At 50.2% G+C, this 27,954-nt stretch overlaps 1 protein-coding gene across 3 annotated transcripts in view; it reads left to right on the top strand.

Annotated features, from left to right (window-relative positions):
* Nucleotides 1-869: 869 nt before the first annotated feature.
* The window catches only part of TSPAN15 (tetraspanin 15), a 55,071-nt gene continuing 27,986 nt past the window's right edge, over nucleotides 870-27,954 (top strand). For 2 of the 3 annotated variants that reach the window (XR_012417848.1, XM_015455888.3), the window contains exon 1: nucleotides 870-1,085. Coding sequence is in view for 2 of the 3 variants with exons in the window: in XM_015455888.3 (XP_015311374.3) it covers nucleotides 990-1,085 (96 nt within the window). In the remaining variant the exon portion in view is untranslated. Of the gene's footprint in view, nucleotides 1,086-6,664; nucleotides 6,757-27,954 lie in introns of those variants that run through there. The other variant, XM_065520985.1, reaches the window with a different exon arrangement.

The following is a 27,954-nucleotide window of genomic DNA, read 5'->3' as shown; positions in this document are numbered from 1 at the left end:
AATCACGGCTCACTGCAGCCTTGACTTCCCCGACTCAAGCCATCCTCCTGCCTCAGTCTCCCAAGTAGCTGGGACAACAGGCGCACCACCGTGCCTGGCTTTTTATTTATTTTTTAATTATAGAGTCGGGGCTTGGCCATGTTGCCCAGACTGGTCTTGAACTCCTGGGGCTCAAGCCATTCGCCCGCCTCAGCCTCCTTAAATGCTGGGATTACAGGCGTGAGCCACCGCGCCAGGCCTTCAACCTAATTTGAAGATGGCGTTTCCCGGGAGGAACCCTTCCCAAGGCTCGGTTATCACCTGGCAAAAGAAAGGGACTTCCGAGGTCGTTTGGTGAAGGCCTTCAGCAGATCTGTTTCACGAGCAAACCCCAGACTCCAGCTCCATGGGGGCCTATTGGCCCCACCCTGGTCTACCACACATCCCAAGATGCCGTACTCCGCCTCCCTGAGGCCGAGCAACTCCACTTCCTTATTCCACTCACGTTTGGCACACTCATTTGCACTTTCAACACCTGGGCGATTAATTCCTGCCCTTTTCCCATGGTTTTCCCTCTTGACAACAGAGGAAAGTTCGCATTTCTAAGTACCCCGATTAGGCACGCTCGCTGTCTCCTTAGAGCACCTCTGGGTCACACTCTCCCACGCCCCCCTGCATTAGCACAGGCGTTGCCAGAGTTGCACTCGAGCTATTTGCAAGACCGTCTCCGGGTCCCATCCCTTCTTGGTCCCCTCTAGGGCCCAGGGCAGCAGCTCCGCCCCTGGCCCGCCCCCTCCCAGAGGCTGGGCCGCCGCGGCCTCCCATTGGCCGCCAGGGCTGGCAGGCTTCCCGGCTGGGGCTGTGATTGCCGCGCGCCAGTGTCAGTCCCGGAGAGAACGCCGGTGGCGGGGCTAGTAGCCGGGTAGCCGCAGGTGGGGCCTCGAGCTCTGGCTGAGAGACCAAGCCGGAGAGCCCCGGAGCCCCCGTAACCCGCGCGGGGAGCGCCCAGAATGCCGCGCGGGGACTCAGAGCAGGTGCGCTACTGCGCGCGCTTCTCTTACCTCTGGCTCAAGTTTTCACTTATCATCTACTCCACCGTGTTTTGGGTGAGTGACCCCAGTAGGGCCCCGGGATGGGGGGTGTGGACCACACTCCGACCGCCGCCTCACTAACCCGGGGTTGGGTCCAGACTTAACCGCTCCCGGGAGTGCGCAGGGGAGCGCGCGCGAACTCCTTGTCTTTCTACCCGGGAACCGGAAAATTCTGGCGGCCAGAGCTCAGCCTGAATTTTCAGCCGCCCTCTCGGGAGTGTTAGAGCAGGTTGCCGACCGGCCGAGTGCCACCTGGCTCACCTGTGTGCACCCGGTGGGCGGTTTGCCCGCTGTGCGTCTGCTGGCCGACTGGCTAGGACGAGGTGACCGCGCTGGCCGCACCCACCACGCCTACCCGGTAGGACTGACTTTGCCTCTGCATCGGCCTGTGGAGCTTAAGTAGTTAGGCTTTGCAGTCGGGGTTGGGAGACCTGGATTCCGGGTCTGGTCCCTGCTAATTACTTGCAGATGCCCCTGAGCAAGAAAGACGCTTCCCCGCTGCGTCTTGGTTTCCTCTTTGGTGGATGCGCGTGCCTCCTGCGTGGCGAGGAGGATTCCATCAGACGACGTCTCCTGCACTCCTAGGTGCTCAGTTTCCGCTGTCGCTGGGCTTCACCTCCTCCTCTGCCTTGTTAGGGGACAGGATGGTAGCGGTTAGACATGAACCAAGCTTTGAATTCCGTCGCTCCCAGTGGTCTTTTATTTTACATTTTAATTTTTATTTAAAACATTGCTAATCTCTGTATTGTTCGAATTTTAGTTTGTGCATTTCTGAAATGAGCACTTGCTGAGTGATCTTGGGGAGGTTACTTAATCCTTCTCGGCCATGGTTTCCTCATCTGTAAATGGACACAGTAATTATTTTCAACATGTAGGATGCTCGCGGAGATTAAATGAAATAGGCCGGGTACGGTGCCTAGCTAAGAGCTCAAGAAGTGTGAGACATGATTACTATCATGCGCAGGGAATCTGGACACCTGTGGTGTAAGCTGCCCCAAAATACTGGGTTTCTGTAAGGGTGTCTCAGATTAGGCTGGGCCCTGGTCTACAGGCCAGCTCTGCCCCGTCACTCCGGGATCACTCCCTGCCTCCAGTACGCCAGGAGAGCAGACTTGGCCAGGGACCCCAGGGTGGTTACTGACACCCCTTTCCCACCAAACACACACACTCTCCCCTGTTGTCCTCCTTAACCCCTTGCTGGGTCTCTTCTGCTAGCAGGAGCTGCTGGATTTGCCATCAGGACTGGTTTTGCCTGTGACCCCTTTGTGGGTGGGGCCTTGCCTAGTAATCGGAGATCCAGATTCAGCTCTGTTACTGACTTATGGATATCTTAGGCAAGTCACTTCCCTGTTTTGGGCCTCAGAACTGTTCGTTGACTTTTCCATCTATAAAACTAGTCTGAGACCAGTTTCCAATCCAATTCTCTGACTCCAGGTAATGTGGAAGAGAGATGAGCAGTATGTTTGGGGTGGGAGGGTGGAGCAAGGACCTGTTAGTGGAAGCTCCAGGGAGACAGAAGGTCATATGTGGGATGGGAGTGCGGGTGATTTGAGCTAGAAATCAGCGGTTGCATCAGAATCTACAGATTCTTGTGCCCTGGCATAGGTATTTATTTAAATTTACTTAAGCTTAATTCTAGTAAATTACTTACCAGAATTAAGGTAATTCTAGTGTGCAGTCAGTATTGAAAACTGCTGCCCTAGGTGGTCTCATAGGTCCTTTACGTCCCTAGGATTTCTGTGCCTGCCCCTTGTCTGGCCTGTGAGCCCTTCTCTCTGTAGATCAGAATTGAAAGAGGAGAGCCCAAGATTGATGGATAGGGAGGTAGGAAGATGGGAGTTGTATTTCGGGCTTCACCCTTTCCCCAGATGTATAATTACTAACCAGTCTCTCTACCTCCTCACACTTCCATTTTCTCATCTGTAAAATGAATAAGTGAATCTCTGCCCTGCACCTCACTGAATTATTTTAGGATTAGCAATATGGGGAAAGAGTGACATATGAGCAAAACAAGTGCAGTACAAACATACATCATGCAGTTAAATAAAACCGAACTCTATTTTTTTTTTTTTTTGAGATGGAGTCTTGCTCTGTTGCCCAGGCTGGAGTGCAGTGCAGTCTTGCCTCACTGCAAGCTCCGCCTCTTCCCGGGTTGACGCCCTTCTCCTGCCTCAGCTTCCCGAGTAACTGGGACCACAGGCGCTCGCCACCACGTCCGGCTGATTTTTTTTGTATTTTTTAGTTGAGACGGGCTTTCACCATGTTAGCCAGGATGGTCTCGATCTCCTGACCTCGTGATCCGCCCGCCTCGGCCTCCCAAAGTGCTGGGATTACAGGTGTGAACCACCGCGCCCGGCCCCCGAACTCTAATTTTTAAGGCTTTGCTCTGTCGCTGTCCTTTGCAGCTCCCAGAGAAGCCCACTCAATGACCCTTGCCTTGCTTCTCTTGGGCAGGGCGGTTCTCAGAACTTGGACTCCCTCCTCTGCCGACTGAGGTTGCCTTACTAATCCTTAACTCCCATCTGGAGAAGTATTTCTGTTTAAAATCTCCACACCCATGCCAAGAACTCAGCCACCTGCCAGCTCTGCCAGGGCAGCTCCAGGTGCCAGAGTTTGACTGCAGGGCAGGGCCCAGTGTGAGTTAAGTAATTTGTCCTGGACCAGGTTTACTGTTATTTGGAAACCATTTACAGGAAAGCCCATTATCTCTGGGTCCATCTCTGGGGTTGAGGGAAGGGTTACTTGCTTTATAAGTACAAAGTGCTAACAATTTGCATCTGTTTTTAGGTCTAGAGGGTTCATAAGTTTTATGACAGGCTTGTACCTTCTGTAAGACTTTTTGCTTACTTTAAAAATTACTACTGGGGCTGGGCCCAGTGGCTCACACTTGTAATCTCAGCATTTTGGGAGACTGAGGTAGGAGGATCACCTGAGGTCTGGAGTTTGAGACCAGCCTGGCCAACATGGTGAAACCCCATCTCTACTAAAAATACAAAAATTAGCCAGACGTGGTGGCGTGTGCCTGTAATCCCAGTTACTCAGGAGGCTGAAGCATGAGAATTGCTTGAACCCAGGAGGCGGAGGTTGCAGTGAGCTGACATCGTGCCATGGTACTGCAGTTGGGAGACAGAACAAGACTCGGTCTAAAAATAAAAAAAATTACTATTGGCCAGGTGTTGTGGCTGATGCCTGTAATCCTAGCACTTTGGAAGGCCAAGATGGGCAGATTGCTTGAGCCTGGGAGTTCGAGACCAGCCTGGGTAACATGGTGAAACCCTGTCTCTACTAAAAATAAAAAAATTAGCTGGGCATGGTGGCATGCACCTGTAATCACAGCTACTTGGGAGGCTGAGGTGGGAGGATCACCTGAGCTCAGGAGATGGAGGTTGAAATGACTTGAGATTGTGCCACTGCACTCCAGCCTGCATGAGACTCTTGCAAAAAAATAAAAAATAAAAAATAAATTACTATTGATGGAAATGCATGGTTTCCATCATGATGGCTTGGTACAAAATTTAGAAGTAGAAAAGGGTAAAACTGGGTGAGGTGTAATCCCAGCACTTTGGGAGGCTGAGGCAGGTGGATCATGAGGTTGAGAGATCGAGAACATCCTGGCCAACATGGCGGAACCCCATCTTTACTAAAAATACAAAAATTAGCTGGTGTGATGGCGCGTGCCTGTAGTTTCAGTTACAGCTAGAGGCTGAGGCGGAGGATCACTTGAACCCGGAAGGTGGAGGTTACAGTGAGCCTAGATAGCGCCATTGCTCTCCAGCCTGGCAACAGAGTGAGACTCCGTCTCAAAAAAAAAAAAAAAAAAGAGAAAAGGGTAATGGTTAGTGAAGAGCCTCCCCTCCTACTCCTCTCTCCTGGCCTGCCCAGTCCAGAGGGGGCCTTTGTTATCAGTTTCCTGTCACTCTTTTCTGAGCTATCCTAGTCAAAGGATGTCCTAGGCCAAACATATGTATATTTAAAATAAGGTAGCACACTATGCACAAAACTATGTACCACTAGAGTGGAATCTATGCCACATTTATTTAATAGTCCCCAGCTGGGGAACTCTTAGGTTGTTTCCAATGTTCATTCGTTCTTTCTCCTTCCTTCCTTCCTTCCTTCCTTCCTTCTTTCTTTTTCTCTCTTTTTTTTTTTTTTTTTTTAACTGAGAACAGTGACACAGTGAGTATCTCTGAATGTGTCATTTTGCATGGGTGTATATGTCTGCGGAGTAATTTCTAGGCGTGGGGTTGTTGAGTTAAGGGGTATGTGAATATATGTTATACATGCAGACACACGCCTGTCATCAGTGTATATAGTTTGATAAGTTTTCACAAAGTGAACGCACCTGTACAGTGAGCCCCCAGGTCAACCAGCAGAATGGACAGCGGAAGCCAGATACCCCTCAAGCCCTCTTCTAGGCACTATCTTTTACCTTTGGGGGTGGTCACCACTGGATTATCTAGCAGTATAGAATAGCTTTGCCTGTTTTTGTATGTGTATTTAACATTTTGATGTTATTAAATTGTCCTATATAGAGGTGATACCAATTGTAATATTATTTACTTAATATGCTTATTTAAATTTACTTTTTTTTTTTTTTTTGAGACAGAACCTCACTCTTTCACCTAGATTGGAGTACAGTGGTGTGATCTTGGCTCACTGCAGCCTCTGCCTTCCGGGCTCAAGCGATTCTGCTGCTTCAGCCTCCCGAGTAGCTGGGACTACAGGCACCTACTAACACGCTGGGCTAATTTTTGTATTTTTGATAGAGACGGGGTCCCACCATGTTGACCAGACTGTCTCAAACTCCTGACCTCAAATGATCCACCAGCCTGGGCCTCCCAAAATGTTGGGATTACAGGCGTGAGCCACTGCGTCCAGCCTAAACTTACTTTTTAAACTTAAATTTCTTTTTCTTTTTTCCCTTTTTTAAATTATATATTTTTTTATTTTCTAGGCACATAGATTCAAGTTGCCCTGAATATACACGCCTTTAAATTTATTTTTAAAAGAAGGTTTTATGTTAGTATTATGAATGAGAAACCAAGACCCCTCATCATAAATAGCAGGTAAAGTTTTAAAGTAAATATAGTACGGGGAAAACAAAACAATGATACTAAATCCTAGATAGATGTCATGGGTGCTGAAGGCTGTGACCCTGATGCCCACCCTCTCTGTTCAAAAGGTAGGTTGGCAAGTCCTTGATGCAATCGGAGGGGTTGAAAGGGCATTGAATGAGGAAAGCTCAGTCTGTAAGTCCCTATGAATATGCCCCTAAACCACTTATGGTCCCACACTCAGGGCCCTCTTGTTTTCAGCAGGGAACTTTGGGGCTGCAAAAGGGTGTGTTTGAGGCTCACTTGGCAGAGCTGGCATATACCCTAGGTCTCCGCATCCTCAGGCCAGTGCTCCTTCGCCCTTCCAGTAAGTCATGGAGATGTCTGCGGGAGAAATGAGCTCACACAGAGGCACTTAGAGCCTCCTCTTCCCACCATACAGGGTGAATCATTCTGACACATGCACCCTCAGCCTGTTGGGGACACACCTCTAATTTTAGCACTGCCCACAGGGTATCTTAGAGATCCGCTTACAGGACTGCTTTCCTTGCTGGACTGTGGGCTCCCGGAGGTCAGGATTGTCGCTCATCCATATCCTCCTCTGAATGCTGGCCCTGGGGCCTGCACACACAGTAGGTGCTCAGGAGAGGCTTGTTGCATGATGGTGATTGAGTCCCACTTGTACCTACAAGGCGGGATCCAACGTGGGGCAGAGGCCTGGCTGGGGGTGTAACCCGCAGTGGTCAGGTCTGCTGAGGCCTTGACTTTGCAAAGTGGGCAGGGCTGATCATGGTGCTATGGGCTCCCCTCAGAGCACCAAGCCTATTTCCTTGATAACAGGATAGGACTTTCAAGTGGGTAGAGGTGTCATGGCTGGGGAGTGTTGACTAATCAGGAAGAAAAGGACTTGGTGGGAGTTGGGGGCAAGTAGGGAGGAGCTGAAGGTGGATAGGTCATGGAGGCAGTGAACGCCAGAGGCAATAGAAACTCTTTCTGGGCCTTCTCCAAGGATGAACCTACTTATCAGAGCTTGGCCTGTGATTTCTTACATTTCTTATAGTTTAATGGTTAAGAGTGTGGATTCTGTACCCTGTTGCCTGGGTTCAAATCCCAGCTCTGAGACTTAAAGTTTAAGTGGCCTAGGCATAACTTCCATGCACCTCTCTAAATGGATATTATGTACCTACCTGAGAGTTGCTGAGAAGATTAAATGGATTAATACATCTGAAGAGCTTAGAGCGGTGCCTGGCACATGACGAACACGCCATCAACTACTCACGGATTAGCCGTTCTTTTCCTGCCTTCCTCTCTGGCCTTGCTGCTCAAGAGCCATAGACTAAGAATGAGAAGGGCTGTTAAAGACACCTCTAGTGCAGCCTTTTAAATTTACCGAGGAGAAATCAGAGGCCTGAAGAGAAGTGAGTTGCTTGAAAGCCCACGGCAAGTTAGTGACAGGCCAAGACCAGACCCAGGTTGCCTGACTCCAGTTTCTTCCTCGGGCCCTCATGACCTTTCCAGGCACCGTGTATGTTCCTCCCTGTTGTCAGGGTGACGGTGGAAGATAACCTTTCTGAAAAAGGCCACATCCCTGGCCTCCCAGTGAAGCGCTAGGTGAAGCCAGGCCAAAAAGAAAGCACTTCTCTGGAGACAGTTTCCAGAAGATTTTTTTTTTTTTTTTTTTGAGACAGAGTCTCGCTCTGTCGCCCAGGCTGGAGTGCAGCAGGACGAGATTTTTACTTTTGAGAAGAGCTTTCTTGTTTTTGTGAAAATAATACATGTGCATAGCTTAAAAAATTAAGCCATTCAGGAAAGTACAATGAAAACAACAAAAGTCCCCTCTGATTCTACCACTGGGATTCAACCACTGTTATGTGTCGGTAAACATCCATCTGGACATCTTGTAAATATATGTAGACATTTTATTTCTTTAATCATTTTTCTTGTTGTGTTTGATTTGTCGAGCAAAGTTCATTTTCTGGCTGTAGATAAGCAGTCCAAATACTGAAACTCAAACAGTGAAGATGAAAGTGGAGCAGCCTTCATATTGGAGAAGTGGCCAGCCATGCCTAATGGGCTGTCAGAGATGATCTCACAGCGTCAGACTGGGCTCAGGCCTCGGGCACAGAGAGGTCCTCCCCTCCCCCAGTCTGGCCACAGAGCCTTTAATATCCAGAGAATCAGGCCTGCAGCCCTGCCTGGGGTGTGGAGAACCTTCCAACACCTTCATTTTATAGATGAGCAAACTAAGGCCCTGAGAAATGTCCTTCGCTCTTAGCCTCGACTTTGTACATGGTCTCCTTCCCCACTTTAATAGGGGAATTGCTTTGTGTCATAGGACTGGACCTTGCTGCCTTTGGGTTGGTTCCTGGAGAAGCAGGAATAACCACCTGCCCTCCTGCCCGGAGCCCTTTCTTCCCAGGTGATTCACAATGCCACCGTGGGGTGGGGCTCGCGGTCAACCTGATAAGGGACTGATAATGACATTTCTGTACCAACTGGCTCCCCACAGGGGAAAGATGTTTTCTGGGTAAGTCTGGTCAGAAAACTTTGCGGGGGTAAAAAACAAAACAGACAGACAAACAAAAAAACAAGCTTTCCCAGAGAGAGCTTTTAGATGCGAATGGGTTTGACTCGACTTCTTGTTGGAAGGCAGGAGCATTCAGTCTTAACCAGCCGTGCTCTCTGGTTGATTTGTTTGTTCATTAAGTCAACAAATAGTTATTTGATGCCTACTGAGTGCCAGGCGCTGTGATACTGTGATAGGTGTGGGAAACAACTATGAACAAGGCAGGCTTAGTCCAGGCCCTGGAAGACAGACAGAGCAGTAAATAAATATCACTTGGGATAGGTGCTAAGGAGAAAATTAGGAAGCAAGTGGGGAGGGATGGGCGTTTCTACTTTCAATGATGTGGTCAGGGAAAGCCTTTATGAGGAGCTGACATTTCAGCTGAAGCTCAAATAGAGAATAAAGACTTGTCCAGAGAATAAAGACTCTGGACAGCCATACAGACTTGTCCAGAGCATCCCAGGCAGAGAGAGCCATGAGTGCAGAGTCCCTGAGGCAGGTCGCAAGCATGGCTGCCGCAGATGAGGAAGCCCAGGAAGGGCCGTGCTGTGGGTGGAGAGGGTGGCAGGGGCCTGGTTGTGTGAAGAGTTTGGGGTTCGAGTGACTGAGAAGCAGGGTTTCATTGTCAGGCCCTGTGGTCTTGCCATCCAGAGACCTAGATCAGGTGTTGGCTATTCTGTGTGACATTGGGTAAAGGACCAGCTCTCTGGGCCTCCAAGATGCCTCCTCTGTGGGTACCCCAGAGGGCGATGGGGAGGATCGTGTGAGATGAGAGGTACAAAAGCACAGGGTCTACTCTAGGGACCCCCGCCCACGGAGGGAGGGAGACTCTAGGGCCCTCTGCCCATGGAGGGAGGGAGAGTCACCTGGGAGTCTTGCATTGCCCAGGGGTAGCTGGGGAGATGATGAGATGAGATGAGATGAGATGAGGTGATGAGATGAGAACTTCTGGAATCCGTCTTGTCAGAGGAGGCTCCTTTGCCCCTAGGGGTACTCAGCCTGCCTAGAACAGATGGCTGTGGAAGCAGCTCCTCCAGTCAGATGGTGTGACCCCTTGGGCGTGCATGTGGTCTTTTCTAGAGGCTGGGCCCCTCCCACCTCTTAGTTTCTTGGCTACCATGGCACACTGTCAGAGGCACTGGGCCACAACAGGCACGCAGGGCCAGGCAGGCTGTCTGAGAAGTGTCCTGCAAGGCTCTGAGAGGTCCTAGCCCTCAGTCAGCATGAGTTGTTTAGCTCCAAGTTAGGCCCCTGAGCCGGTGGAGGTGAGGAAGAGACACCATAGACTTACGGTGTCACCTTCCCCAGCTAGAGGGTCGGCCTGTGAAGGGATGGCAGCCATCTCTGCCTCTGGTGGTATGCCGTGGTAACCCAGGAACTAAGGGGTGGGAAGGGCCCAGTCCCTGGAAAAGACCACATGCATGCCCAAAGGGTCAGACCAACTGGCTGGAGGAGCTGGTTCCATCAAGGGCCAGTCTGAGCTGGGCTGCGTGACTGTGGTGGCCTGACTGCCACATTTTGCTTCATCTCTTTGGATTCTCAGAGTGACCCTCCAGCTGGGCAGGACAGGGAGTCTTGTCGTGTTTTACAGAAGAGTCCTTGGGAGGACTCTGAGGGCTTCACTGGGCAGGGAGGCCTCGCAGAGAGGAGTGGAGATGAGTCTTGGGAGAGGGAGGGCGGGCTACAGAATGTTTCTTGGGCCTGAGTGTTGAGGTCAGAAATGCCCTCTGGGAAGACCAGGTCTGGAGGCCAAGCAGCGCTGAGGAGGATGAGCACTTCTTGGTTGGCGGGTGAGGAGAATGTCCATGTGACTAGTCATGGAACACTCTCTGCGCCTTGGTTTTCTTGTCTGCTGGGAGGGGATAGCTGTTGTGCTGCCCACAGGGGTGAGGCTTGGATGAGGCAGTGCCCACAGAGCTCTGAGTGGGCATCTGGCTGGGTAACCGTTCATGCAGATGCTGGGAGGAGACGCCATCTGCCGCGTGTCTCGCCACACTTTGCATCATCTCTCTGCATTCTCAGAATGACCCCGTGTGCCTTGTCCCATTTTACAGAGGAGGAGACTGAGGCCTGAGCATGGAAGTAACTTGTGTGAGAACCATCATTTGCATCTGTTCCTGAGACAAGAACCGTTTCACTGTGGGAAAGGTGCCTGTTGGGTTTTAATTTTTTCCAAAAGGGACTTTCTCGCCAAGACATTTTGCATCTGGGCCTGCAGGGAAGCAAATGTTTCCCTGGAGGGTGGAAGGAAAACAGCCTTGGCCCAGACAGGCTTGTTTTTCCCTCCTCAGAGCCCTCCTACTGCCTGGGAGAGCAGGAACCCCCGACTCCTGGGGCTGCTGGAAGTCCCTCTCAGGATGTTGCCTGTGACCTTATATGAGTGACACAGCACCCCCTACCCACCCAGGCTGTTTCCCATCTCCTACCAGAGGGTTGGCCATGCCAGCCTCTCCAGCTGTGCTGGGTGTAGTGTGGGGAGACTGTGGGTGCTTGGGGTCAGGGTGTTCATTTCTGGGCACTCACCGTGTGCCAGGTGCTGGATGCAGACATGGGCACACTGTGGCTGGTGGTGGGCTGAGGCCAGCCTCTGGCCCGTCCTGTGGCAGATTGGGACCATCTCCTAGGTGCAGTAGGGTGGGGTGTCGGCTGCTGAGACTGCACAGGATTCTGAGACTAGGTCACTTCCCAGAGTCAAAAGACAGTACCTTCTTGGCCAGTGGACCTCGACTTCATGGCTCAAGGCCTCCTACCCTGGGAGGATTTCACAAGGACATGTGTCTACTCCCGACCCGCCCCCATCACCAGAGCTTCTGATTCAGTGGGTCTGGGCTAGGCCCAGGCACCTGTAATTTAAAAAAAAAAATTATAATTATAATGACAGGGTCTTGCTCTGTCACCCAGAGCAAGTGGTGCAGTCATGATTCACAGCAGCCTTGACCTCCTGGGCTCAAGTGATCCCCCCACCTCAGCCTCCTGAGTAGCTACAACCACAGGCATGTGCCACCATACCTGGCTAATTTTAAAGTTTTGTGTTTTTTTTTTTTTGTAGAAACAGGGTCTCACCATGTTGCCCAGACTAGTCTTGAACTCCTGGTCTCAAGTGATCCACCTGCTTCCACCTCCCATAGTGCTGGGATTACGGGCATGAGCCAACGCACCCAGCTTTATCCGTAATATTTTTATTTATTTTTATTTTTTAATTTAATTTTATTTTTGAGACGGAGTCTCACTCTGTCGTCCAGGCTGGAGTGCAATGGCGCGATCTCGTCTCACTGCAAACTCCGCCTCCCAGGTTTACACCATTCTCCTCCCTCAGCCTCCCGAGTAGCTTGGGACTACAGTCACCCGCCACCACAACCAGCTAATTTTTTGTATTTTTAGTATAAACGAGGTTTCACTGTGTTAGCCAGGATGATCTTGATCTTCTGACCTCGTGATCCGCCTGCCTTGGCCTCCCAAAGTGCTGGAATTACAGGCATGAGCCACCGCGCCTGGCCCTACCTATAATTTTTAAACTTCCCTGGGTGATTCTAATCTGCAGCTGGAGGCGAAACCACAGCTCCGGGTGGTATCTGTAAGGGAATTCTGATGGTACTGGCGATTTCCAGGACATCTTTCTCTGTAGGTGAATCCTGAGTGATTTGAGACCTTCTTCTGACCTCTCTTACAATCTGGACAGGTTCTCTGAGCTGGGGAAAGTTAGCAAACACAGTTGGGAGAGGCCCAGAAAGAAAGAGAACACTCTAGCCAGGGGTTTGGGAGAAGAGTAGGGGGAGTCAATAGGGCCCCATGTAGGTGAGGAAGGGTTGGTGGAGGTATGTGGAGACCACCAGCCTGGGAATGTGGGAGACTATGAGAGCTGGCTTCTCCTGCAGGGAACCAGGATGTATGTTGTGGGAGGGAGAGGAGTCTGTGAGTTGTAGAATTTTGCTTTCCTTTTGGTTATCTTCAAAACATTCTTTTATGTGCTCTAAAGACAAGGTTTCTGTGCGGTTACCTTTGTAACCGAATAAGTTTCTATAGAATCAGGCTTGAGTTTTATGAGTCAGGGATTCAGAAACTTGTGGGGTGGCCGGTGATAATTCTTCCTCCTTAAATGATATCTCGAGTTTGAGAAGTCTCGATGCAGGATTATCGTGTTGGAAAGCTGGCTGTGATCTCCAGGTCAGTGACCCCAGTTCTGGCCCCCATAGGAGAGGTGTGGCAGGCGGTGATCTATCCCCACTTCACAGATGGTGAAAGAGGGCCAAACAGGGGAGAGGACGTTGCTTGGGGTCATGGTGGTAAGCTAGGGGCCAGTTAGCAGAAGGATGAGGCCTTGATTTCTCACTCTGACGGGTGAGCTCTGTTGTGGGTTGAGTCGTGGTCTCATTAAAAAGGTATGTTCTTGGCTGGGTGCGGTGGCTCACACCTGTAATCCCAGCACTTTGGGAGGCTGAGGCGGGTGGATCACTTGAGGTCAGGAGTTGGAGCCCAGCCTGGCCAACATGGTGAAGCCCCGTCTCTATTAAAAATGCAAAAATTAGCCGGGCATAGTGACACATGCCTGTAATCCCTGTTACTTGGGAGGATGAGGCAGTATAATTGCTTGAACCTGGGAGGTGGAGGTTGCAGTGAGCCGAGATGGTGATACTGCACTCCAGCTGGGCATCAGAGCAAGACTCCGTCTCAAAAAAAAAAAAAAAGTATGAAGGTATGTATGTTTAGGTTCTAAAACCTGTGAATGTAACCTTATTTGGAAAAAAGGTTTTTGCAGATATAATTCAGTTCAAAATCTTGAAATGAAATCATCTTAGGTGACCTGAGTGTGCCCTAAATCCAGTGTCAAGTGTCTTTATAAGAGAAAGGCAGAGGGAGATTTGAGATGGACAGAAGAGGAGGCCATGGGCACACAGAGGGAACTGAGTACATGGCCTTCTGTGAGCAGACGGAGGCAGACAAGCCGAGCAACTCTGGGAGCCACTAAAAGCTGGCGGAGGCAAGAGGGCTTCTCCCCTAGAGCCTCTGGAGGGAGTATGGCTCAGTAGATACCTTGGCCTCTGGCCTCCAGAACGGTGAGAGATTAAACTTCTGTTTTAAGCCACCCCATTTGTGGTCATTTGTTCAGGCAGCCATAGGAAAATGCAAGCCCTTCTGCCTCAGCAGGTGGCCTTACTAGGGAGGGGCCCAACTGAGCAGGGCCCTGAGAACCACCTTCCTTCTGTGGGTTGTGCTCAAAACCAAGGGGGAAGGAGCAGGGCGAGAACAGGGGGCTGGGGGAGAGTGAGACTGTGGGTAGTGAGGTTTCTGGCCCCTCCTCAGGCCAGGGGGCCATGCCCTACAGCTGGTTTCTTAGGGCTTCCCCTTTGCAAGGAAAACCTGATGGAAAGAGGTTAAAACTGAGGAAGGTAGATGCGAGCTAGCTCTCGGGAAGGACTTGCCAGTTGTGAAAACAGTTAAATCAAAACTGCTTGCCAAGCTGAGCTGTAAAACATGGGATTCCCTGACAGCTTCAGAACAGGAGCGTCACCCATTGTGTGGGGCAGTTAGGATGTGGCCTGGACTTCCAGTGGGTTGAACTTTGAGGGGCCATAGAGGGCATCTAGTGCTACCCCTTCCTTTCAGAGATAAGGAAACCAAGCCCCAGGCTACCCAGCATGTGCCCCTGGTTCTAAAACTCTGCCAATGGGACAATCTCTAGTGTGCAGGGGGGACAATGGACACTACTCAGTGGTTTCAAACCAGGAGCTTCCTGTCCAGCCAGGGTGTGGGGACAGAGTGCTAACTTGTGACTTCTCACAGAGAAGAGAAGAATGTTCCCTGCCGGGTCAGAACCCAGGCTGAGGGAACCCTGTTCATGTCTCTGGCTTGGTTCTGACTCAGCCTCTGACCTGGGAGGGACCGGGTCACAGGAACAGACGAGCCAGCCCTGTCCCTGTCCCCTTGAGAAGCTGGCGCTCACTGAGTCCTAGCAGCGTGCTCCGACAGCTGCAGACGTTCTGTGATCTGGGTGGAGCAAGCAGGCCTGGCCAGAGGCTCCCAGGAGGCTGTGGCAGAGACACTTAGCTTCAGGGTGTTGGGCTCTGGGCTTCCCCTGGGGGTGGTAGTGGCCACTTGGCTTTCCAACCACTAGGCGGGTAGACTCATGTTGAGAGCAGAGACAAGATGAGGGCAGGAGTTGTTCAGGTACCCACAGACCCTGAGATGGAGTGGGGCCTTCTTCTGGCCTGTTTGTTTCTACAGTATCTTCCTTCTCCACTGTGGTCTCCTGGTGCTGGCCTCACATGGAATGAAACTTGACTTTTTTTCAGCCAGGAATTCCCCCACACTCTGTCTAGCTGGGTTGTGCCTTCTGCATCCTCCTAGGTTGTCCTATATTGTCTTTAAAACTAACAGTTAACGAGCTCTTCCTGTGTGCTAGGCTCTGGGCTGAGCTGTTTTCTAGCCATTCTCTCATTTCATCCTCCAGCAGCCTAAGAGACAGCGCTGCTCTTGCCTCATTTGCACTTGGGAAGGAGATGCTCAGAGAGTTAGGTAACTCACTCGTGAGAACTGGAGGTGGGGTGTGAAGCCTCTCTCTCTCGGCAGACTTACCGCTTCCTTCCTGGCCTAGATGTTTGTTCTTCTTTCTTGGGAGAACTTTTCTTAGAGAGATGGACTTTTTGGGGATGTGTTGTTTGTCCATTGGTTTGGTCATTTAGTCACTCATCAAACATGTTGTAAGCATGAGGGTGTCTCTGATCCTCCCCGAGGCTCTGCGCTTCCAGAAGGCCATCCCGGCTAGATTTGTAACTTTATGTAGAAGTTACAAGACATTGCTAACACAGGGACTGGTATCTCTGCTGGAGTAGCACCAGCTCCCCAGGGCAGGGGCCACAGGCTCTCCCAGGGAGGTGGGCTGGTTGCCACCTTGGGATGGAGGGAGCAAGCTGACCCGAAGTGGCACCGGACGCTAGGGCCCAGGTCCCATTGCCTCTCTGGAGCCGCAGGAAGGCAGAAGTGAGGCCAGCATCACTGTCCTTCAGAAATGCATCCTTAAATTTTTCTTTTTTTGGAGAGGATATGCCAGGGCGTGAGAAGTCTTGTTCCTGATGAGGGAGGGCGGCCTGTGGCGGACAGATCACTGGCCTGGGAGATGGGAGACCCAGGTTGCAGCTGCTGAGTGAGGACTAATTTGCGGTGTGACCTGGTGGGAGTGCCAGCCTCTCTCTCAGCCTCAGATTCCCATCTGCAAAATCATGGGGTTGGGCCAGATCAGCGTCCCCCCCGCTGATTCCTGGCGGTGCACGAGATGATTGTAGGTGGGCTATGGGGGAACATTTAAACATTTTAATGTGCATGTGGGAAGTGTGATGTGTATTAAAAAAATAATTAGTACCTCAAACTTGTGATTGTGTAGGTCTTGATTAGTTTAGGTCAGGACCGTATTTACTTGAGTAAGAAAAGCCAGTGAGGTTTTATTAAAACATTGAGTTAATAATAATGCAAGTAGCTGGCCAACCTGACCACGTGGAGACGTGATAAGAGAATGGCTGGAGTTTGGGAGACACTGGGAGTTCTTAGTAGTTTCTTCCAGCTCTTTTCTGAGAATGTAGGCAGTGTGGCATCTCCTGGTCAGGTGCAGACACTTAACACAGTCTGTGTACTGCTGACTGTTAAGGAAGTGGCTTCTCATTATGGTCCGGCATCTTACGTTTACAAAGGAGTTTCGCCACCTCAGAGTCTCCTTCGCGTGACCATTATATTCCCATGTCACAGTGGAGAGGCAGTTGGCGCTCTGAGGGAGATGGTCTGTCCAGCATCACGCAGCTCGTAAGTGGTCCAGCGCCTCCAGCTGGCCTAGGCTCTTTGCTGGGTCGCATCAACGCCAGCCCTCTGGGAGCCCGTTTCTGACATTTACCTCCTTTCCCGGCTGCCACTTTCTGCACAGGGTTTCACAGTCATATTGGCTTGTTGCATGCATCTTCTCTTGTCCTGATATTCTTAAAGCAGAGGAGAAAAGGATTTAAGATGACAAGTGACCCTCCCTTTCCCTTCCCCCAGGCCTCTTCCCCATGCAGCGAGGAGCATGTTCTAAAGCCCTCGGCACCCTGTTTCCTAATAGGTGCACTTGGATGTGTAATAGGCAGGTTCCCATTACAGCCTGTATTTAGCTCCAGGGTAGCAGTTAGTGAAACATCTGGTTTGGGCATTAATTCCAGGCCAGAACAGGCCACCAGACCGAGGCCTCGGTGAGCTCACCCTTGCCTGTGGCCACTGAGACTTTCCTGATGGCATGGAATCTGGTCTGGAGTTTTAGGCAAAGGAAGATTCAAACCTGTAGTAAATAAACCTCTTCCTTTAGCCTGGTATGGTGGCATGTGCCTGCAGTCCCAGCTACTTGGGAGGCTGAGGCAGGAGGATCGCTTGAGCCCAAGAGGTTGAGGCTGCAGTGAGCTATGATCACACCACTGTACCCCAGCCTGGGCAACAGGGTGAGACCTTGTCTCCTCTAAACAAAACAAAATAAAACAACACACACCCACACACACACACACACATACACACACACACAAAAAAAAAACCTCTTCTTGGAAAACATAGAACTTGCTTGCTATAGACAAGGTAAAAGAATGTTCTTGGATATAGTTATAGCCACAACACCATTGTCATGCCTAAGAAAATACTAAGTTTATGCCAAAGCATACCTAATTGTCCCTAAAACATCTCTCATAGCGCATTAAAAAAAATCAGGACGCAGCAGCACAGCTTATACATTGCTTTGGGTTTCTTTTTGATAAACAATGGCCCAGTGCATCTGAAACTTGAGGGGTGACCTCTGAGGCCCTGAATGTTATAGGTTCTGGGGTCCTGGTGGGGACTGTCGTGTGTTACTTGCCTACATTGTCCCTGATCCAAGATCTACTGGGGCCAGGTGGTTCCTTTCGTTGCTTAGGGGAAATTCAGAAAGCCAATTAGGAAAGGCTTGCCCGGAAAACTGTCCCCACCCACGAGACTCCAGGCCCCGCCCCCTCCCCCACAGTCTCATTAGTAGAGCTGATCGGTTTCTGGAAGCCAGACCCAAGGCTCCCTGAATCTCCACCCTTAATCACCAGGTGCACACACTGGGCCCTGTGCCAAGCAGATGCTCTAAAGGACTGATGCTCTAAAGATCAGTCCTTTCTAAAGGAAAGATGCTCTAAAGGACTGAAAGACCCCCAGCTGGCGGTCCACAGCCTGCCTGGGGAGACCCAGTGTGCCCTGGTGTGGCCGGGTCATGGCTCTTGGAAAGTTAGTGCACTGATGTGTGGGGCAGCGGCTCTTTGTTCCTTGGTTCTGATGCTTGGGATAGGCTGGGGTAGGGCCGAGAGAGCCCCCTTCTCTCATACCAGACGGGGAGCATTATCAGGCGGCTGGAGTATCCCCTAATCAATACTTCCTGTATCAAGCTGCGATAGGGGAAATGGACTTTTATTTTTTTATTATTATTTTTTTTAAGTTAAACCCACAGAAAAAATGGAAGGAAGAATTCAAAGAACATCTGCCCACCTCTGAGTTATCAGTTATGGACATCTTGCCTTAACAGCTCTCTCTAAATACACCACTTCTTTTTTTTGCCAACCTAGCTACAAGGAGACTGCAATTGTTGTGACCCCACTCCTCTAAATACCCCAGCATTCGGCTTCCCAGAAAGGGCATTCTTCCTCACACCACTGCTGTCCATCTGATTAAAAAAAAAAATCACCATGAAATCAGACTTTTCAGTCCTACATACAGGCCACATTTCTTATGACATTCCTGTGTTATAAAAAATATGTTTGTTCTTTGTCCCCAGTTCCTGCTGAGAGCTCTTAAAACCCTTGGAATTTCCTGATAAGAATGCCTTTCGTTATTAATAGTGAGCCCATTTCGTCACACCTGAGTTTACGCTGATGAAACGACTTAGGGTAAGGCCCTAGACGGCCTTAGGATGGGGCGAATCACCAGAAACACCAAATAATTAGAGGGTTGGGCAGTTCAGCCTCTCCCATAGGCTGGACAGAAAGGGTGTGGGTGGTGGGGGATGGGGGCTGGAGATTGGGCTCTATGTAAAACTTTTTTTTTTCCAACTCTCAACCAGTAGAAGAGAAAAACTCTTGAACAATGAGATTAGATGAGCTTCTGGGTTTGGGAACTCACTGAGGTGTTGAGGGGTGGGCATGGGCCCAGAGTGGGCCTGGGAGCTCCCTGCCCACCTTGCCCAGTGCATCTCCTTCTGGCTGTTCCTGAGTTGTATTCTTTGTAATAAACTGGTTAATACAAGTAACCCTGAGTTCTGTGAGCCATTCGTGCAAATTATCAAACTTGGGGAAGGGGTTGTGGGAACCCCTGACTTACAGCCAGACTTTGAGTCCTGGACTTGTGATTGGCATCTGAAGGTCAGGCAATCTTGTAGACTTTTTTTTTGCATCGGAGTCTCACTCTGTCGCCCAGGCTAGCCGGAGTGCAGTGGCTTGATCTTGTCTCACTTCAACCTCTACCTCCTAGGCTCAAGCAATCCTCCCACCTTAGCCTCCCAAGTATTAGGTTGGTGCAAAAGTAATTGCAGTTTTTGCCATTACTTTTAATAATACTATATTTTTTTTAAATAGCTGGGACTACAGGTGCATGCCACCACGTTCAGCTAATTTTTGTATTTTTTTGTAGAGATGAGGTTTCGCCATGTTGCCTAGGCTGGTCTCAAACTCCTGAGCTCAAGCAATCTGTCCACCTTGGCCTCCCAGAGTGCTAGGATTGCAGGCATGAGCCACCATGCCCAGCCTAATCTCGTGGGCTTGAGCATGTTAACCTGTGGGATCTGATGCTAACTCCAGGTAAATGGTGTCAGAATTGAATTACATTGTATGACACCCAGCTGGTCTCTCAAGAGAATCAGAGAACTGGCTGATGGTGTTGGAAAGTACCTCATTTCCCAAATGTCCTTTGTGGCTGATATTTTACCCAATCCAGGATCCAACCAAGGTTTGTACATTACTTCTGGCTCTATATCTCTTTAATCTCCCCCAGCCTAGACTATCCTTGCTTCTTTTGAGTCCTTTGAAGCCTCCAGGCCACTTGATCTGTGGAATGTCTGGATTTGCTTCAGAGCTTCCCAGCTTCCTCATGATTAGGTCATGCCACACATTTCCTGCAGGAGCATTTCACAGGGGGTGCAGCGGGAAGTATGGAATATCCCATTAGGGGTGTGTGGCCACACTGATGGCCACTTTCCCCACTTTCATAGTAATACTAAGCCAGATAGCACACACCATGGTTGGCCATCCTGAACGTGACCAGCCCTCTCCATTGCAATGGCACCTTTCCCCATCATGATGAACACATAGGCTGATGTGAAACACTCTGGTGAAAGAACTTTTAAAAGTTAATCTGAATATGAGACTCCCCTGCTTAAATTATTTCAATTATTTCCCTATTCCAGCCTGAAAATACACTGCCTGCTTCTGGACACCCTTCACATGCCCACTGTGGTCCAGGCCACTGTCACCTCACATTGGTCACCAGAGTAGCTCCCTGACCGGCCCATCCCACCTCCATCTCCCACTCTCTTGGCATAGCAGTCCAAGCAACTCATTTAAAGATCACAGCCAGGCGTGGTGGCAAGCACTACTTGGGAGGCTAAGGCGGGAGGATTGCTTGAGCCCAGGAGTTTGAGACCAGCCTGGGCAACATAGCAAGACCCCCGTCTCAATTATTTAAAATAAAATAAGATCACAGTTGCAACAGAGCACTTCTCTGCAAACTTTCAGTGCCTCCCACCCACTCAGAGCAAAAGTCAGTCTTCTCAGTGGCCTCAGAGTTCCTTCCTGATCAGCCCACTGCCTCATCTCCTAGATGCTCCCTCTCCAGCAGCCCCATCCCCCTTGCTGTTTCTTGAAAACACAGGCACATCCCAAGACCATGGTGCCTGCTTGGATGCTCATTCACGTATCCGTGTGGCTTGGTGCCTCCTCTGCTCCAAGTCTTTTCTCAAATGTCACCTTCCCTGGCCACACTGATGGCCACTTTCCCCAGCTTCCCTAGCCTTCTTCCCCAGCCTTCTTCCCCGTTTTATCTTTCTTGGTAGCACTTATAACCATAGCATAGTAGATATTATTCTTACATATTTGCCTCTCCCCAAGTAGAATGTGAGCTCCACCAAAGCTGGGATTTTTGTGGTTTTCTTTCATTGCTCTCGTTGCACATCCAGTTCTTAAAATAGTAGCTCCCAAAGTGGGTCTAGGGACCTCTGCGTTCCACTGTCAGGTGCTCTTGCATCTAGAACCACTTTCATAGTAATACTAAGACTCCTATTGTCACTCTCTCGGGAGCATGTGATGGAGTGTCCCAGAGGCACCTGAACACTTGATGTGGCAATGGAGCCGATGAGGAGCAGATCTGAGAATCCAGCTGCCTTCTCAGCAGCCAGACGTTAACATTTACAAACATGCAGAGCCCATGCCACTCTGCTCACTCAGTTTTTGTGTGTTTTTTTGGGGGGATTTTTTAAATTAAAAAAATGCTATTTAACATGTAAATCAATATTTCTTTCTTTTTTTCTCTGTCTCTCTCCCTCTCCCTTTTCTCCCTCCCCTCCCTTCTTTCCTCCCCTCCCCTCCCCTCCCCTCTTTCGACTCTAGTACCCAGGCTGGAGTGCAGTGTTGCAATCACGGCTCACTGCAGTCTTGACCTGAGCTCAGGCCATCCTCCCACCTCAGCCTCCCAAGTAGCTGGGATCACAGAGCCGTGCCACCACACCTGGCTAATTCTTCTTACTTTTTGTAGGGATGAGGTCTCCCTGTGTTGCCCAGGTTGGTCTTGAACTTCTGGACTCAAGTGAACCTTCCACCTCTGCCTCCCAAAGTACTGGGATTACAGGCATGAGCCACTGCTCCGAGCTGTCTCTTGTTATTTCTAAATGAGCTAATAAATATTTAAAATAAGTCTTGGTTTTAATTTATGGTAAATAATTGATGGGTATCATCATAAACAAAAGCTCCAGATCTTCAAACATTTTTAAGAATGAAAAGGAGTTTTCAGGTCAAAAACTTTGAGACCCATTGGCTTTAAATAATGCCTGGTGTGCAACAACCACTCAGTCAATAGATGTCATATGAATAAATGGACTTCTTGGCTTAACCCATGAGACCTGGCCTTGGTGCTGTGGCTTCTGTGAACCTCCCTGTCTGCCTCCCCTTCCCTCGTCCTCTGCCTGTCCTTGATTCCAGCTCTGCTGACCTGACCTGCTGTTCCTGTGGTACCTTCATGGGCATCTGGAACTCCTTAACCCCCTTGTCCACCTTAGGAATTCCTGCTTGTCCATTAAATGGACTCAGTTCAAACATGACCTCCTCCAGGAAGCCTTCCCTGATCTTGCCTTTCTCATTTAGTGTCTCCTTCTCTCCGGCGCCTTTGCACACATGATCCCATCTACCTCAGGGTTTTGATGACTCCCACATGTGTTGATGTGCTGGTAGGTCTCTCACCAGACAGAGCTTCTTGAGGACAGGAACTCATCTGCTTATTCCCAATGTCTGCTACATAAGAGGTGCTTAATGTATGTGGAATCAGTGAGTGCTGCCTTGGAATTCAGAATAGGGACTCCTCCCTCCCTGGAATTAACCCTGGACCAAAGAGGGTCTGAAGGGGAAATGGTTTCTGGCTTCTGACTTGGGTTTTGAAATGTCAGCATTACAACAGCACTACATGGTTACTGGGGAAGAAGTAACATTTACTAAGTGCCTGCTGGGTGCCAGGAGCTTTCGCGTGGCATCTGGCTTCAGGACATTGTGGTTTACTTGGCCATTGTGAACAGGCTTGGGCCCTAACCACTTTCTGTCTGGGTTCCATGAGGAGAGTGTGGTCTGGTAACTAAGCCACCAAACTTCTGTGAACTTCTGGGACATCCTAATGCATTTGCATAGTACGTGCAGACTGTGAAGTTGTTGAGGGCAAAGTTGTGTGTGTTGCTGGATCTTGCCACCATGTCCTGCATGCTGTCCATAAGAAATACCTGGAATTCTCTGTCCAAAGAGCATAGTTAATGCTGTCAATGTCACTACCAGCAAGGGCTTCCCATTGTTGGTTTTATAGATATTCAGAAGTGGAGAGATATCCCTGTAGCAGGGGTGATCCAAGAAGGCTTCCCAGGGGAGGAGGGCATTTTCTTGTTTTTAGACAGAATCTTGCTCTGTCACGCAGGCTGGAGTGCAGTGGCACGATCATGGTTTGCTACAGCCGTGATCTCCTGGGCTCAAGCAATGGGAGGAGGGCTTTGAGCTGAGCTTGGAAGATGGGTATGAGCCCCTTTTGGCTTTATTATTTCCAGGAAACCATGTCCTTTCCGAGGCTGCTATGGGAGGCAGTGCTGGAGGTGTGTGCCTTCATCAGGCTGGGGAGGGAAGGCATTGCTGTCTGCTTTAGGGTTTTACCCTTGCAGAAATGTGACATCCTTGGGCTAGGTGGGAGAGCAGAGGGTAGCCCGTGGGGACGGAGTCAGAGCAGTGTGTGGGGCGAGAGGAGGAGACAGGCCGCCCGCAGTCTGCTTATTTGCCAGGATTTGAGGGGAGTTTCCATGGACTCCCGGAGCAGTGGAGCAACCCTGGGGGTTGTCATGCCAACTGGGAAGCTGAGGCTCAGAAAAGGTAAGGGACTTCCCCAAGGTCACAAAGAGTTGGTAGCAGAGCTGGGATTGGAGCCTAGGGTGCCCATGTGACCAGCTGCCCAGTGCTCCTTTCCTTTCCCCTTTGTCCTCTTTGGAGACATGAGCCCTTGAACTGGGGCCCTATGTCTTCATTAAGGCCCTGTGCATTCCAGACACTTGAGATCTGATTGCCGCCTCTGCCTTCTATCCATAGTTCAGGGGCAAAGGGTACAGTTCAGATGTGGGATTCCATGCAAAGGAGGAAAGAATAAACCAAGGGCCACATATGTAAAAAGCAATTTGATGCATTTCTTTTTTATATAGAGAACTACATCTGACATTAAAAACAAGATCCATGAAATAATCATAAGCCTTAGCACTGCCCAAGTTGTGTAGAGATAGTTTATATATGCCCGACTCAGCCAGGTGTCTCCTGGGAGCCGGCAATTCTGACTGAGCCTCACATCCTTGGCTCCTGCTGTTGGAGTTCCCTTCATCTCCGCCCACCTCCTCCCCACGCCTGCTCTCCCCACCGCCTGCTCCTTTTCAGATGGCTCTCCCTCATGGTGGCTTCTCGTCTCGGCAGCCCAGAGGGGTCAGGAGAGTGAGACCACAGGGCACTCCCAGACCCCTTCCCTGGAACTCCTGTTGCCCTCACGTCGGGCCCCATGAGGATAACTTTCAGGCAGTCTCTAGGGAAGACCCTAGGCCAGTGGAGGAACAGGGGATGCATGGAGCAGTTCCCAGACAGGCTGCCAGGACCTTGGACTGGAGGCTGTTGTATAGGACAAAGGCCTCCTGTCATCTCTGTGAGCCCGTGTCTCCTTTCAAAGGGTCTGAGAGAAGGGAGACCTGGGCCATCTTACTCACTCCTGCTGGCGGCGGCCTACAGTTATGAGTGGTGGAGGCTTAGCTGATTGGGTGCTGTGGGCTGCAGAGGGACACGGTCCTGGCCAGAAGGAAGAGGAGGGGTGACCAGCAATGCTTTGACACAGGAATATACCCGTGAGCAGTTACCCTGGGAGGAGGCAAGCCCCACCCCACCCCACCCCACCCCACCCAGCTCTTCATTCCTGGGCTCCCTAAGCCCATACCCAGACTTCCAGCCTCCATTCCCCATTCCTACCCCTCAGCTGGAGCTCCAACCCCAGACAGAGGATGCTGCCGGCAGTGGCCTGAGCTGGGGCTTCCTGTCTCGCCACCAGGGCCAGACGTCCAGGGTGCATCCGGGAGCACTGTCTTCTGCTCTGATTGACCTCTGGCTACTCAGTCAGCTGGGTCTGTGGGGGCCTGGCCGGAGGTCCACCCGGGGCTGAGATCTGTGAACAAAACCAGACACCATTTCCCATGTATGCTGGAGACACAGCCCTGGGAGGCAGGCTCTGACTCTCTTGGTTCAGACACATGGAAGGTGGGGAGAGAGAGACAGAGAGGTCTGGAGAGTGAGGGAGAAAGAAAAGCAAGGCGAGGAGGGTATTGGGTGGAGATGAAGTCTCTCTTGACTCTCCTTCCCATGGCTGTTTCTGTGGTTCTCCGATTAACCATGAGTCATTCTTATCCTTAAGCCTTGGAAGGCTCTGTTCCAGACTGGGATCATCGCAGAGTTCCTTCTTTGGGCTTACAGGCGTCTGAAGCCATAAACCATTTCTCAGATTTATTCTTCCAGCAGATATATTAGGCCAGTCCCTGTGTTCAGGGAGGGTCCAGTTGCGTGAAGTCAAACTCCGTGCATCCTTCAGAGTCCTTCTCTGGTTTCCCCAGGAGGAAGTAATTGCTCTGCATCTTGTCTCAGAATGCCTTGGTCACTTATTTGTTCTACCGCTTCTACCTGCCTGTCCCCAAACTCTTCCCCCAAACAGCCCAAGGCATGCCACCCCCACTCCCACCCTGTACTTCATTCATTTGTGGTTGTCCTCGATGAGAAATTCCACTCTCTGCCCTGGCTGGATTGAATAACTGGGGTTTGCAAAACTCCCAGCATAGCTCCTTCACAGCCTGGAATGTGCTGTGTGCCTGTGGGAGTCTTAAATCAAATTTCTGCAACTATTGCCAACAGGAGGGGTAGCAAAACAGACTGGTGTGCCCACTTTGCTTCCTAGAGAGGTTTGTTTTCCAAAGGCCATGTTTGTCACCTTTGAACTGATGAACCCAAGACTTTAGATGTCTTTCTCCAGCTCTGCTCAGACACCATGGAAAGCTTGAGGGAGGCAATGAGAACTGTTGTTAAAGAAGCCATAATTGTTTAAAGAAGACATAAAATAAGAAGGGATTATTATTTATTAATATTAATAAAGGGATAATTTACAAATAATAAATATTTATTTACTATTTATTCCATTTAGGAGCAGGAAGACCTGCTAGAGTAGAAATGCCATTTCTCCCCAAACGGATCTATAGATTCATTGTGGTTCCAATCAAAGTTCAGTTCAGTTGGTTTTTTCCCTGAGACTTGAGAAGATGATTCTAAAATGTGTATGGAAGATTCGAGATCTAAGAATATCTAGGACACTTCTGAAGAAGACAGGAAGAAGAGACTTGGCCTACCAGATGGCATGATGTGTTGTAAAACTGAAGTTATTACAATAAGGAGGTTTGTTTAGAAACAGACAGAACAACCAATGGAGGAGATAGCCAGAAACAGCCCCAGGCTTATGGAAAACCTTAGAGTATGACAGTGGGGTCATAGCAGATCAGTGGGGACAGAAGGACTGGTTTGATCAATGGTGCTCTGACATTAACAAAAGTAACAAACAAAGTTGGGCATGGTGGTTCACACTTGTAATCCCAGCACTTTGGGAGGCTGAGATGGGAGGATCGCTTGAGCTCAGGAGATCGAGGCTGCAGTGAGCTATGATCACGCCACTGCACTCCAGACCCTGTCTCAAAGGGTCTCAAAAAAAAAAAAAAAAAAAGAGTAACAAAAGAGGCTGTGTCAGAGAATGTCAGGGACCAAGGATTACAATTAACTGGGTTCTCTGTACTTGATGTCCAGTTTTTATGAAGGAAGAAGTCCTGTCCAGAGTCAAGGCAGGATTGACAGCAAAGTACAAGTGACAAAGACAAGTGAATGCGTCTTTGCTGGTGGCGGGAGGCAGCCTCTGCTGCTTTCTCAAGAGCTGGCTTTGATTTGGGGTTGTGGGGGAGCCCCGTTCCTCAAGCATAAGTAGGGCCAGGTCAGTGGGATGGAGGTTCAGTGTCCCCAGAGCTTAGAGTACGGCCTGGTGGTCCTGGAGGTGGGGCTGGTGCTCCCTAGGGGAGACAGAATGGGCCCTATAGCAGTTTGATTGGGGGCACTGCCAGGACCTCCTATCCTTGGTCTGTTTTGCTTTCCTTACAGGAAAGGGGAGTGGGAAGGCAGGAACCCAGCTGCCCTGGCGATGTAGGAGAGAAGACTGTTTTCTCCTGAGTAAGTTGGTGAACACTTGCTGAGCCTTCCGTAGCTTGTGGCAGGAGGGTTGAAGCATGTGCCTTTTTCTTTTTCTTTGAGACAGAGTGTCACTCCGTCGCTAGGCTGGAGTGCAGTGGTGCGATCTTGGCTCACTGCAACCAACGCCTCCCGGGTTCAAGTGCTTCTCCTGCCTCAGCCTCCCAAGTAGCTGGGACTACAGGTGTGCGCCACCACGCCCAGCTAATTTTTGTATTTTTAGTAGAGGTGGGGTTTCACCACATTGGGCAGGCTGGTCTCGAACTCCTGACCTTGTGATCCACCTGCCTCGGCCTCCCAAAGTGCTGGGATTACAGACGTGAGCCACCGCACCTGGCCACCTTTTTTTATAAGGATGGAGTCTACCTTCAGGAAGGAACCTTGAAGGAGTGGTGAGGGGCAGCACCAGTGAGAGACGCTCTAGACTTGTGCTGTCCAAAATGTGGCCACCAGCTGCTACCTGTGGTTGAATTTAACTTAAAGCAAAATAACATGGAAAGTTCAGTTCCTCAGGCACCAGGGCCCCGTTTCAAGAGCTTGCTAGCCACATGTGGCTCGTGGATACCACACTAGGTGTTGGCATCATCTAGGAAGTTCTTTCAGCACTGCTGCTCTGCTATTGTCAGCTTTGTATTTTGCAAAGGTGTTTCCACCTCTTTGCCCCCAGTTCTTCACAAAAGGCCCGTTTGGTAGCCTTAGTGGCTGGCCAGGCAGATGAGTTTTGGTTGTGAATCCTGACTCTCTCATGGGTTCTGTGCTGCTTAGTCTCTTTGGGCCTAGTCTGTGAAACGAGATTAGTCGTTTCTTGGGTGTTTGAGGGGGTATGTTGATGAAAGGAAATGAGATGATGCAGGTATGACCCCTGACAGGATAGTGGCACAGCATAATCACTATAAGAGCCAATAGGCTTTACTGTTTTACAGGTGAAAAATGAGGCCCACAAGCGGGAGTGACACGGCCAAGGGTACTGAGCTCACCCATGGAGGCCCAGAACTCCTGCCTCCTCTGTTGCCTCTGCTGCTCCCGCCAGCACCCTGCTCTGGGACAGGGGAAGCTGGGGCAGCAGTGTGCAGAGCAGACGACTGTCTGCAGGGTGGGCTTGGCCCGGGGCCAGGCAGGACGGGCCTCGGGGCAGAGGGCCTCAGGAAGGGAGGTGCAGGGTTTCTCTGGGCAGGAGGAGGGGGCCCTGCTAGTCTCACTTTATTCAAAACCTCTCTCAAGCC

The sequence above is a fragment of the Macaca fascicularis genome, chromosome 9 (genome assembly GCF_037993035.2).
Source record: "Macaca fascicularis isolate 582-1 chromosome 9, T2T-MFA8v1.1".
Lineage (NCBI taxonomy): Eukaryota > Metazoa > Chordata > Mammalia > Primates > Cercopithecidae > Macaca > Macaca fascicularis.
This window is presented reverse-complemented; position numbering and strand designations above follow the sequence as displayed.